The sequence below is a fragment of the Leiobunum rupestre genome, chromosome 2 (genome assembly GCF_980474605.1).
Source record: "Leiobunum rupestre chromosome 2, qqLeiRupe1.1.hap1, whole genome shotgun sequence".
In the NCBI taxonomy this organism is placed as follows: domain Eukaryota; kingdom Metazoa; phylum Arthropoda; class Arachnida; order Opiliones; family Sclerosomatidae; genus Leiobunum; species Leiobunum rupestre.
In genome coordinates this window covers 16,194,992-16,208,516 of record NC_143385.1, presented here as the reverse complement: position 1 = coordinate 16,208,516, position 13,525 = coordinate 16,194,992, and the positions used below count along the sequence as shown (strand labels likewise).

At 38.7% G+C, this 13,525-nt stretch overlaps 2 protein-coding genes and 1 long non-coding RNA gene across 3 annotated transcripts; all 3 read left to right on the top strand.

The window, feature by feature from the left end:
* The first annotated feature begins 5,145 nt into the window (after window positions 1–5,145).
* On the top strand, window positions 5,146–5,710 carry LOC149956221 (uncharacterized). Its single transcript, XR_016478175.1, has 3 exons — window positions 5,146–5,320; window positions 5,392–5,444; window positions 5,510–5,710. It is a non-coding gene; the product is annotated as an uncharacterized LOC149956221 (long non-coding RNA).
* Window positions 5,711–5,955: 245 nt separating this feature from the next.
* Window positions 5,956–8,157, top strand: LOC149956220 (uncharacterized). The gene has a single exon (XM_090165429.1). The coding sequence runs from the start codon at window positions 6,349–6,351 to the stop codon at window positions 8,134–8,136; it is 1,788 nt and encodes a 595-aa protein (XP_090021555.1). The 5' UTR covers window positions 5,956–6,348; the 3' UTR covers window positions 8,137–8,157.
* LOC149956219 (uncharacterized) lies at window positions 8,157–11,965 on the top strand. Its single transcript, XM_090165428.1, has one exon. The coding sequence runs from the start codon at window positions 8,344–8,346 to the stop codon at window positions 11,698–11,700; it is 3,357 nt and encodes a 1,118-aa protein (XP_090021554.1). The 5' UTR covers window positions 8,157–8,343; the 3' UTR covers window positions 11,701–11,965.
* The last annotated feature ends 1,560 nt before the right edge of the window (window positions 11,966–13,525 follow it).

Here is a 13,525-nt window from a genome sequence, read left to right as displayed (position 1 = left end):
TTTAAATGATTGTGAAATTCAGAGAGACAAGCTAAGCTATGGGGCCAAACGAAAAAGGTATCGTCATAAAATCGGAAAAAACATTTAGGTTTTTTGGGAACAGAACTGAGGGCAAGTAATTAAAAATTTTCCATAAAGGAATTACATAATAATGAGCTTAAAGGTGAACCCATGGCCATGCCATCAATTTGTTTATAATACTCATTTTGAAATGAGAAACAAGTGTTATTTACACATAAACGTATTAAACTAATATAATCCGAAATTTCACAATCGGAATATAATTTGGACTTAAGACAATCTATGGTAGCATTTGTGGGGGTTTGGTGAAGAGATTGACAATAGTAGCCTCGCGCCCGTTGCTCATATAACCCTTCGACGGTCGACTCGCCTTCGAGAAGAAACGCTCGCGGCTATAGAACAGTAGCCACTATATGTATAAAGCGCATAAATAGTTTTTCGTCCCAAAGTTTTACCATTATACTGTCAGACTTGTAAAAATCCCTGAAGAAGGAGGAACAGTTCCTCCGAAACGTTGGATTTTTTAAATAAATAAATTGTGAATTTTACAACCGTTTTAAGTCTCTTTTCATTTAATGAAATAGAAGCAAGGCGCGCTATGGCAAGTTGAAAAAAAGAGGCAGGGCGCGCCCTGGCAAAATAGAAAAACTAAGGCGGGGCGGCGCCCTGCCTTTGAAAAAAGCACCGGGGCGACGCCCTGGCCCGACTACACCACTGCAGGTAAAATCAAAGAACTTGGAACAATCTCTCCCAATTGGAACGCTGACTGTATCTGTATTACCGAGACTTGGGCAAATGATTCTCATGGCGACGCTAATTTCAACCTACCGGGTTTTCAGTTTATCAGGCCCGATCGCGTTGGTCAAGGAGGTGGTGGTGGTGTTCTAGTCTACATTCGTGATGGACTTATTTTCCACGAAATGTCCCGGTTGACTGTTTTGACGAATCCGTCTGGATCGAAATAAAGCCCGACAATTGCGATACCTGGCTTTTGTTATCCTGTGTCTACCGCTCCCCTCTTACCTCTGATGCGAACAACTCCGAACTTATCTCCAACATTTCTGAAATTGTACGCACTAAACAACACATGGAACTGGTTTTCCTTGGCGACTATAATCTTCCGCTAATTGACTGGCCCGCTCATACTCTTCGACCTAAAGCTACTGCCGTTCACGAACTATTTTTCAACGCTTTCCAACGTCAATTTCTTCGGCAACACGTTAACATCCCAACTCGTTTCTGGCAATCACACAATATTAGCTCTAACATTTTAGAGCTGGTTCTAACACAAGCTAATGTACAGCCGTAAATCACTGAGTTCCCGCCTCTTGGGCGTAGCGACCATATCATCCTACAAATTCTTTACTCAACTTCCTCGAGCAAAACCGCTATTCAGCATGACTTCGACTATTCTCGTGCTGATTTCGTCTCCCTTAATGCTCGGTTTGCCAAGGAAGACTGGTCTCGTATCCTAGATCTTCCTATGGAGGAAGCTTGGCAGTTCTTTAAGGATATTCTTCTCAAATGTGTGGCCGCTGCAGTGCCACTTTATAGCTCCAACACACCCAAAGGCCGCCGCCCTTGGGTTCCCCTTCCAACCAAAACAGCCATTCGGAAAAAGGAACGCCTCTGGAAACGGCTCCAACACGCAATTCGCTCTAATAACACGGTCTCATTCAATCATCTCCAACCAGCCTACCAGTGGCGTCGCTATGGTGTTTCAGGCGGCGATTGAGCCAACGGAAAAATTTCTGAAGCGCCACCTAAAATTCAGAACTTTTACAATTCACTTGGCGAAACGTTTCTTCAAACTGAAATATGGGCATCAAAATATCATTTTTCCTAGTCGGCCTCAATGTTTCAACTTTACAAACCTTTTTGGGACCCCCCTTCCCCCATATCACTCAATGGGACGCCCCTGACCAGTGCTTATGGCTTAAACGCCACCAGTTTTAAAATCCTGGGGATACCGATGCAGCCTTCAAGGATCAAGTGAAGCTTGTCAAAGTCTTGATCTCTCGAGCTAAAGCAAAGTCTCACCAACGGCAGTTCAATAGTATCAAAAAGACCCCCAGAGCCTGCTATCGCTTTGTCAAGAAACAAATTCGTGTACCACTTTCGCGTCTAAATATTACACTTGCCAACGGTGAGAAAACTGACTCGGATCTTCAGATGGCCAACTGCGTTGATAACACACTCGCTAGGAACTTTAATACTAACCAGTACGATCTGCTGAACCTCTCGAAAACTGACGCCTTACCCATGCCTAACTACACTCCGTCTTTTTGTGATGTCCGCCAAGCTCTCAAATCTCTCGACACAAAAAGTGCCTCGGGCCCTGACGGGATTCCCAATTGACTATTAAAAAACTGTGCTAACTCACTTTATCGACCGCTTAGCTACCTATTTACGGTTTCTCTTCAAACTGGCTCATATCACCCCTATCTATAAAGGAAAAGGGAAAAAATGCGACGCCTCGAACTATCGGCCAATTAGCCTTACCTCTTCTATTTGCAAAGTTCTGGAAAAATGTGTTCGATCCGCGTTACTTTCACACGTCAATCTCTTTCTCAGTGAATTTCAACATGGATTTCTACACGGCAAATCAGCTATTTGGTTGGATGCCTTTGATAATAACCAACGTGTCGATGCGATATAGCTAAAGCTTTTGACTCGGTCCCTCATCATCGTCTCATGGCTAAACTCGACTCCACTTTTAACATCAGGAACAACGTCCTCACGTGGCTGAAGAATTATCTTCTCTATCGCTCTCAACGGGTGCGTGTCGGGAATTTTTTGAGTGACTCCCGCTCGGTCACGAGTGGCGTCCCCCAGGGGATTGTCTTAGGGACTCTATTGTTCGTCTTGTACATTAACGACATCCCCCTCAACATCAAATCTGATCTCCGACTTTTCGCTGATGACCTCAAAGTGTTCCATGTGACCAAATCTTTCGCTGACATTATCACCCTTCAATCTGACCTTCGACCTCTTGAACTCTGGTCTCAAACCAATGGACTCATTTTCAATGACTCTAAATCAGTTGTGCTCTCTATCCAACGAGATAAATGTAATACGAGAATTCCATCCCCATATTACCTCTTTAACCGTAATATTCAAAGAGTTAATGAGTGTCGCGACCTGGGTGTTCATGTTTCCAATAACCTCTCTTTTCGCATACACATTGCTAAGGTTTGTGGCCGTGCCTCTGGCCTTCTTGCCACCATTAAAGCTAATTTTTCTCGAATCAGCCCTGCTATGCTTAGTCGCCTCTTTGACTGTTACGTCAGAAAAATTCAAGCTTGTGCTTCCCGTGTTCCCTATTCCCTTCGTAAATTACCTCGTGCTGAGCGTTTGGCTAAACTTAATTGGGTCCCCCTTCAATCTCGTAGACTTTATCTAGAATTAACATCGCTCTTTAAAATTTTATGTGATCCAAACCAACCACATTTTACTTTTGCGAATGGTAATACTGACACTCGTGGTCACTCCCGTAAACTTTTGATTCGGACCCTCAACAAGGAAAACCTTATAAATTCATTTTTTCGCAGAGTTATTCCTCATTGGAATGCTCTCCCTGAGGACATTTCCTTGAGGACTTTTCATCTTTTTAACGCTAAACTTAAAATTCATTTAAAACTTAATGTGCCCTCAAGTCTCCTATAGCCTTGTGTAATTGACTTCTGTTTCTTTGATTTTTGTATATATCTATTTTCCCGCGACTTCCAAATTTGGCCTCTCAGAGCTGTTAAGGCTATGTCTAGCCCTAGCTCTTCATGACCAAGGAGAAAAAAGAAAAAGAAAAGTTGTGAAAAATTCTGCTTATCGGCCTCGGTGGCGTTGGAGTAGCGAGGACTCTAGACTATCTTACGAGACAATCTGCCTTTTAGATCACGCGGAAAATCGTTATATTCTCGACAGTCTGGCATTTTTTCCGCTTTCAAGAAATTATAGTATTTTGAGTATTTAGTATTTTAAAATTCTAAAATAGAATACTTTATTTTAAATACTTTATCGTAGGAGTATTTAGTATTGTATTTTAAATACCGAAAGTGAAGTATTTTACCCAACACTGATTACAGGCAGAGTAAAAATTTATTACAGCCGGACCAGAAATGTATTACAGGCAGTCTGAGGCAGAGTAAAAATTATAACAGCGGGAAAAGAAATTTATTTCAGGGATAATAGTAAATGAACCGGGGTCAGTAAGTATCTATAACGGGGGAGTAGTAGTTTATTAAAGAGAGAGAAGAAATTTATTACAAATAGAGTAGAAATGTGTGACAAAGGAAGTACAAATTTATTACTGGTAGATAAGAATGATATTATAGGGAGAGTAGCAATTTATTACAGGGAGAGTTACGATAAATGAATTTAAATATAAATGCAAATGTAAATGTTAATTAATAAAGATATGAAAAGGAAATAGGAAGTTTTGAGAAATTATTTGTTTATCTGAATTTTATCCATAATGTCATATAAAAATCTGTTTCAAATATCCGACTCGAAATGTCTTAAACGCCATGGTCGCAGTATAATAGTTTAAGGTTTAATCTTTAATATTTCATCTTGTATAGGAGGTCCAGATGTCATTTTCACATCAATGGGTAGCCGGCCTTTTGCATTACAAATGGTATTAATGTGAATATGATCCACCGTGTCATATTTAATTAAATCTGGTTTGAATATCAGACTCAAAATTAAGTTTTTGGTGTCTACCTGCCTATCTACTAAAACCAACCCCACCGAAATGAATTGATCATTACACGCTAGAATATATTAAAATATAATTCATTTCAATCACTTTTCATATTCATATTTGATGAAACAAGAATTGTAGCATCTTTGACGTTGATTTCAATAAAATAATTTATATTTCAATCACTTTTCCTATGGAAAATTTAAGTAAATTAAATTATAATTCTAAAAATACAGACGATAAATATAAGACACCGGTAGCGCCATCTATTTTAGCTTTCTTTGTATCTGTTTCTTTCTTCGTTTTTTTACATAATAATGGCTTTTTCGTTATTATAAAGAGTAAACGATGTGTTAATCGTGTATGATAATTTTTCCGCAATATTATTAAAGTTTAAAAGCAATTTTAGTAATTGGTGCCGTAGCTATGACCATAGCTTAGTTCTGTTTCGTCGGGTACTCCACCGTACCGTAAATATTAGCTTTTACAACTTTCATAGTTTTTGCAGATTGACGACGGTGATTTTAGGATCTGCACTTTGTAACAACCACAAGCTGATGAGGAGCTATAAAAGAAGTTAAGCTAATTAAAAAGCTATAGGTCAGTCAATAGATTCAAAAATGAATTTTCTTTAGCACTATTATATTGATAAATTAACCTATAATGTTTAGTTTTGATGTTTAAGTTATGATGTCTTTCAACAGGATAGCCAAGGCTTAAGGAGGTAGGTTTTTTTATAATAACGTAGGTATCGGTGGATACCTGTGTACAAAAATATTTTTTTTTTAGATAAAAACTCGACCAAGTGCAGTGTCAACTGAGTCCCACACTGCGAAGCTACATGTTACTTTTGCAACTAGTGTACTTATTCTTCAAGTGGAAGAAAAATTTTCAGGGACATTTTACACTTGATGAACTTACGTATCAGGTGTAATGTTTGTGCAATTCTGGAGAACAAATTAAAATGACCGCACTGTTGTACTAGCTCTTTTACATGTTAATTTTCGATGAAATTAAGATAGTGTTTCTTTTCTCAATCACCATCAGTCATTTCCATACCAGGAATATTTAAATCTTATCCAAAACTTTGTCCTTAAGTATCTGTCTTATCTGTAAGGGAAATGTATACATTGCATAAAAATGAATCAAAATTTTCAGAAGATTCTATCAGATTTAATATTAAAATGGAAGTAGCTGAGTAAATTAAAACCGATAAACAAATTGAACCTACATTGATTAACAATCTAGATGAATCGGCCGATTCTGATCAGAAACTCAAGATTAGGTACTTCAAAGAACAATCTTCAGAGAGTTTCCATAGAAGTTCCACTTGCGTGAAGACTGTATTGACTCGAACGAAATCTGTGCTTCTCATTCGAGGAATCGCAGTGGAAATAACTGTGCAATATTCTTGAAATCGTTTGACAGAAGTGACAAATTACATTTCCCTTGTTTGAAAGTTTCAACTCATATCAATCTCATTCTTTAGAAACGTTACATTGGTTAGCACAAAAAGACGAGTCTAAAGCGTCCTTGGAAGATGGCTTAAACGCTGCAAAAACTGAAAAGACAATTGTGCATGAGATAAAGTATCGAGGCATATCTCACGTCCGAAATGCAAATCCCAGATGAAAGTCCTTGGGCCGTTTCGTTGTTCCCTTTGCTATAGTACGAAGAGCAAAACCGACTTGAATACCCATCTGCACGCTCAGCAAATCCAGTATCACTCGAAAGGGTTATTTGAAAAGGCATTTACTGAATATAAAAAAGTGGAAAGGCAAGTTATGGACACATCCGAGAGCAAAAACGAAAGAATAATTGGAAATCCAACTTATAATGAAGCGTGGAAACACTTGAAATCATTTGACAGTAACGACAAAATACACCTTCGATGCTTTGTTCGCATGAAAGAATTAAATGTGAAATCGAGAGATAGAGAAAGTCGAGAAATAAGGAAGCAACGCGGGCGAAATCCGTTTACTGACGAAACACACCAAGACGACTTGCCAAATTTAATGCTTTCTAAAGATGTCAAAGAAGAACCAAACTTTTATTCGTGTCCAGATTTCAATATTGAAAACAGACATAACAAGGATTCCTCGAAAACGGTCCCATTTAAGTTGAACGAGGAAGATTTCATAACAACTAATTTTAAAGTGGATTTGGAACACATTTACCCCATGGAAACTACTAGGATCATCGACCAAAAAGACACCAATCTTACTGAAATTAACGATGATGATTCTAAAAGTATTGAGAAAGAAGCACAAGAAAGTCGAGTAAGCACTGTTTTGAATGAAGAGACACTTGTAAAAGGTTCCGTTCATTCCCATTTGGCAGTTCAAGATTCTAGAAATATTGGCAAAGGAATTATGGATCAAAATGAAGTGACAGATTTACGAGAAATAGTTCCTGATCATACGAATCATGAAAGCGCTTGGAGTAAGCTAAATTGCCTTTTTAGTTCCTACTACTCAAAAGGTCAAACCCATACCGAGGGCAAAGTAGATTTTGGTATGCATCTCAGAACACAAACGAACCTGAATATGTTTTCGTGTGAGCACTGTATGGCCAGTTTCACTCGGACGGAAAATTTTAAACGCCACATGAAGATTCATACCGCAGAGAGAAGGTTTCAATGCACGTTCTGCGAATCCGTTCTTAGCACAAAGGGTCATTTGAAGAGGCATTTGTTGATTCATTCCGGTGATAGACCCTTTCGCTCCACGCTCTGCCAATCCAGTTTCACTCAGAAGCAACACTTAAAGAAGCATTTAATTATTCACTCCGGTGGAAGATCGTTTCACTGCACGCGCTGCCAATCCAATTTCACCAGTAAAGTACATTTGAAGATGCATTTAGAAACTCATCGTGGTGAAAGACCGTTTCCTTGCATGCACTGCCAATCTACTTTCACTTGTAACGGACATTTGAAGAGGCATTTAAAAACTCATCGTGGTGAAAGACCGTTTTCCTGCACACTCTGCGAGTTCAGTTTCACCCGAATGGAACATTTGAAGAGGCATTTAGAAACTCATCGCGGTGAAAGAACGTTTTCCTGCAAACTCTGCGAATCCAGATTCACCCAAAATCAACACTTGAAAATGCATTTAAGGATTCACCACGGCGAAAGACCGTTTCCAGGCATGCACTCTATGGAAAGGCATTTTTTAATTAATGCCAGTAAAAGATCGTTTCCGTGCACGCTCTGCAATGCAAGTTTTAGGAAAAATGAATATTTAAAGAGGCATTTAAAAACTCATAGCGGCGAAAGACCGTTTCCATGCACGCTCTGCCAATCTACTTTCACCCGAAAGGAACATTTGAAGAGGCATTTAGAAACTCATAACGGCAAAAGACCATATCCATGCACGCTCTGCGATTCAAGTTTTACCCCAACAGAACATTTGAAGTGACATTCACTTCATTTTGTTGATGCCCAAAAACCTACTAATCACAGAATTAATGGATTGCTATATGGGCAACGTCCTGACCAATCTAATATCAAGGTATGTTTAAATTCAACGCAGGAAGAAAATGTAAAAAAAGAACCGGAATTTGATGGTTCAGAAACTATCCCGGATAATTTGAATGTCGAAGAAGTATTTTTGAATAAATTGAAAATGAAAAAGGAAAATATTATAATATCAACCGAAGATGATTTTGATACCAACATAAACCTAAAGATTATCAAAAATGCTACTGAACAAAAAATAAATGAAGTGGAAGCTATAGACACTCCAAATAGCAAACTCGAAAGAAAAATTGGAAAACCAACCTTTAATGAAGCGTGGAAACACTTAAAGCCATTCGACAGTAACGACAAAATACACCTTCGATGCTTTGTTCGCATTAAAAAAATAAATGTGAAAGTGACAGATAGAGAAAGTCAGGCAATGACGAAACACCCCGACCAAAATTATTTTCCTGATGAAGCTGACATGCCAAATGTAAATATTCCTAACGATGCCAAACGAGAACCAAATTCGTATTTATATCCTGATTTCAATATTAAAAACACCCCAAAAATAATTTCCTCGCAAACTGTCCCTTTTAAGTTGAACGAAGAAGATTTCATGACAACGAATTTCAAAGTGGATTTCGATAATTTTTACCCCATGGAATCTGAATCGTTTGGTGATTTTGCTTCTCTTGATGGAAAAGGGTTAAATTGTTCATTAGACGAAAGTTTGCAAAATAAGCAGGTTCCCGAGGTTTTCGAAACTGTCCCATTTCTGCTAAACGACGAAGAAGCCACGGCAAATAATTTCAAAATAAAAGCAGGATTAGAAGTCTATCCGTGGACAGTGAAACCACCAGGTCATTTGACCGAAGCAGTTTTTGTACATGGTGATGTTAAAGATGATGATTCTGGGAAAAAACAGACGCATACACACAGTTCAGTTCATTCGCATTTGACAGTTCAAGATTTAAAAAGTATCAGCGAAGAAATTACGGATCAAAATAAAGTGACACATATCCAAGAAAGAGTTCCTAAGCTATTTCCTCAATTGCTTTCGTGTAAACACTGTATGGCGAATTTCACTCGGAAGGACAAATTAGATCGCCACATGAAGATTCATACCACCAAGACAACGTTTCACTGCACGTTCTGCGAACGCATTTTTGCCAAAAGGGGTCATTTGAATAGGCATTTAATGATGCATTCCGGCGAAAGACCCTTTCGCTGCACGCTTTGCCAATCCAGTTTCTCCCGAAAGGAACATTTGAAGAGGCATTTAGATACTCATAGCGGTGATAGACCATTTTCCTGCAAACTCTGCGAATCCAGATTCACCCAAAAGCAACACTTGAAGAAGCATTTAAGTATTCACCACGGTGAAAGACCGTTTCCCGGCACGCACTCTTTGGGATGGAATTTCTTAATTCGTGCCAGTAAAAGATCGTTTCCCTGCACGCTCTGCGATGCAAGTTTTAGAAAAAACGAATATTTAAAGAGGCATTTAAAAACTCATAGCGGTGAAAGACCGTTTCCATGCACGCTCTGTAAATCTACTTTCACCCTTAGAGGACATTTGAAGAGGCATTTAAAAACTCATCGCGGCGAAAGACCGTTTCCCTGCACGCTATGCGAGTTTAGATTTACCCGAAAGGAACATTTGCAGAGGCATTTAGAAACTCATAATGGCGAAAGACCATATCCATGCACGCTCTGCGATTCAAGTTTCACCCGAATAGAACATTTGAAGTCTCATTTACTTAATTTTGATCATGCCCAAAAACCTACTAATCACAGAATTAATAAATTGCTAAATTGGCAACTTCCTGGGCAATCCAATATCAAGGTATGTTTAAATTCAACGCAGGATGAAAATGTGGAAAAGGAACCAGAATTTGATGGTTCAGAAACCATCCCGGATAATTTGAATGACGAAGAAGCATTTTTGAATAAATTGAAAATGAAAAAGGAAAATATTATAATCTCAGTCGAAGATGTTTTTGATACCAACATAAACTTAAAGATTATCAAAAATCCTTCTGATCAAAAAATAAATGAAGTGGAAAGGAAATTTATGGACACTCCAAATGGCAAACTCGAAAGCAAAATTGGAAATCCAACTTTTAATGAAGCTTGGAAACACCTTAAGTCATTCGACAGTAACGACAAAATACACCTTCGATGCTTTGTTCGCATCAAAAAATTAAATGTGAAAGCGAGAGATGAAGAAAATCATGCAATGACGAAACACCCCGACCAAACTGTCCCTTTTAAGTTGAACGAAGAAGATTTCATGACAACGAATTTCAAAATGGATTTGGAACATTTTTACCCTACGGAATGTGAATCGTATGGTGATGTTGCTTCCCTTGACGGAAAAGGTTTAATTTCTTCACTAGACGGAAGTTTACAAATGATTCAAATGCCCGAGGTTTTCGAAACTGTCCCATTTCTGCGAAAGGACGAAGAAACCACGGCAAATAATAACAAAATAAAAACAAAAGTAGAAAACTATCCGTCGACAGTGAAACCATCAGTTCATTTTACAGAAGATTGTTTTGTACCTGATGGTGTTTCTGATGAAATAACCCCAGATACTTGCTTTGGACCACTCGAGCAAGACGTGTCTCCTCTTAATAATACAGAAAGTGATACTTATACCAATATTTTGAAGCAACACTTCACACCGTTCAGTGATGACGATAAAACCAATTTTCCCGATTTTATTCCAATTCCTAGATTAGATATGCTTGAAATGAATTTGTCTCAAATGACACGTTTGCCCAATAGAAGAAGGTCAGTCAACCAAGTCGCCATCCCAGTTTCTGAAATTGAAGATTCCGAAAGAAATTGGAAACAATCACAAGAAAGTCGGATAAGCGCTATTTTGAAAGAACAGACGCATAAAAACAGTTCTGTTAATTCGAATTTGACAGTTCAAGCTTTAAAAAGTATCAGCGAAGAAATTACGGATCAGAATAAAGTGATACATATCCAAGAAAGAGTTCCTGAGCTATTTCCTCAACTGCTTTCGTGTAAGCACTTTATGGCGAATTTCACTCTGAAGGACAAATTAGATCGCCACATGAAGATTCATACCACCGAAAGAACGTTTCACTGCACCTTCTGCGAATGCATTTTCGCTAAAAGGGGTCATTTGAAGAGGCATTTTATGATGCATTCCGGCGAAAGACCATTTCGCTGCACGCTTTGTCAATCCAGTTTCACCAGAAAGTATAATTTGAATAAGCATTTAGTGATACATTCCGGTGATAGACCTTTTCGCTGCACGCTTTGCCAAACCAGTTTCAACCAAAAGCAACACTTGAAGAGGCATTTAAGTCTTCATTCCGGTGAAAGACCATTTCAATGCACGATCTGCAATTGCAGTTTCAACCGAAAAGAGAATTTAAAGAGGCATTTTGAAGCTCATGCCAGGGAAAGATCGTTTCGCTGCAGCCTTTGCGAAGCAAGTTTCACCAGTCACGAGTATTTGTCAATGCATTTAATGAATCATTAAAGCGAAATACCCTTACGCTACACGCGCTGCGATTGCAGGTTCAGCCAGTGTTGGGCATTTTCGTCTAAGAGCCGCTCAGCTCCCTCACCGCTCGCACTCGCTAGCATAATATCCGCTTACGCTTACGCATTTTTGAGCAGAAAAATAAGCGCTTCTCTTTTCGCTCTTTTTTGAGCAGTAAAATAAATGCTCCTCGCTTTCCGCTCTTTTTTGAGCGGTAAAATGAGCGCTCCTCTTTTTTCGCTCTTTTTGTGAGCGGTAAAATACGTGCTCCTCTCTTTTCGCTTTATTCTGAGCGCTGAAAATGACGCTCCTCTCATTTACGTTTTGCGCTCTTTTAAAAAAAAACAAATTTCCGCTCAATTTCGGTCATAATAACAAAAGCGCTCACAACGAGAAGAGCGCTCCGCATCACTGCGTACGTTGATAGTCACTTTGTTAATTTTCAATAAAGCGCCTTTTTGTTCAAGATACGGCAGTTTCATTTATTGTAAATAAAACTGCATGCAATTAACCGAGGGGCAGGTCAAATCCGATTTAATCGTGATTATTTTGATTAAATTCAATTTAATCACGATTATGTTGATTAAATCCGGATTAAAAAGATTAGATCATGATTAGAATAATTAAATCTCGTTTAAATCGTGATTAGTGGTTAAATCGTGATTAAATTTTTTAATCTTGATTACCCTGATATAATAATTTTTCTATGATTAAGACGCACCCAAAATGTAAGTGACCTTTCCCTCGAATTTAGCCACTTAAATTTTTAAACCTACATGTAAATAACCACGATTCATCAATACGCCGAAAACACGATTTTTTGGAGCGCTTTTTTCGATTTCCGCTCGTTTGAAAGGCGCTCTTTTTTGAGCGGTAAAATAAGCGCTCCCTCTCTCGGCTCTTATTTGAGCGGTAAAATAAACGCTCCTCTCTCGGCTATTTTTTGAGCGGTAAAATAAACGCTCCTCTCTCGGCTATTTTTTGAGCGGTAAAATTAGCGCTCCCTCTCTCGGCTCTTATTTGAGCGGTAAAATAAACGCTCCTCTCTCGGCTATTTTTTGAGCGGTAAAATAAACGCTCCTCTCTCGGCTATTTTTTGAGCGGTAAAATTAGCGATCCTCTCTCAGCTATTTTTTGAGCAGTAAAATAAGCGCTCCTCTTTCAGCTCTATTTGAGCGGTAAAATAAGCGCTCCTCTCATTTCCGTTTCACGCTCTTTAAAAAAACATTTGGCTGCTCAATTTCACTCATAATAACAACAACGCTCACAATGAGAGGAGCGGTGCCCATCACTGGTTTCAGCCGAGAGAACGCGTTGAAAAATCATTTAGTGATTCATACAGGGAAAGACTATTTGGAGGGCGCGGATTTAGAAGAGAAACATCTTTAAAAGCTGGAAACTTAGGTTTTAATAGCCGGTTTGCCACACGTCAGCGAAATCAGGGCAGGCTCACGGGAGTTGGTTATTTTTTGACAAAGCGTCGGCTGCTTAAATTCGTCTGCACCTACCGAGGCCCGCGGTCGTCCGCGTTTAGTAAAAAGCACCAAGTTCCAGCCTTGGAAATAACGGTGGTCAGGTGGTCAAAGACCAGTTAATTAACTGCTCAGACCAGTTTATTTATTCAAAATTTTGGGGGTCAATGGTCACCGTGTCCAGTTTATTAATTCGAAATAATAACAAAAAAAACAGAAGGTGACCAGTTTAATAATTCCAAATAATAGGAGATGACCTATTAATTTAAGTTTTATATCAATTTTGATTTCCCTATTCACTGGATTTATATGTACACTCTGTTTGAAAAGTCTTCGACAGGTGACTTTTC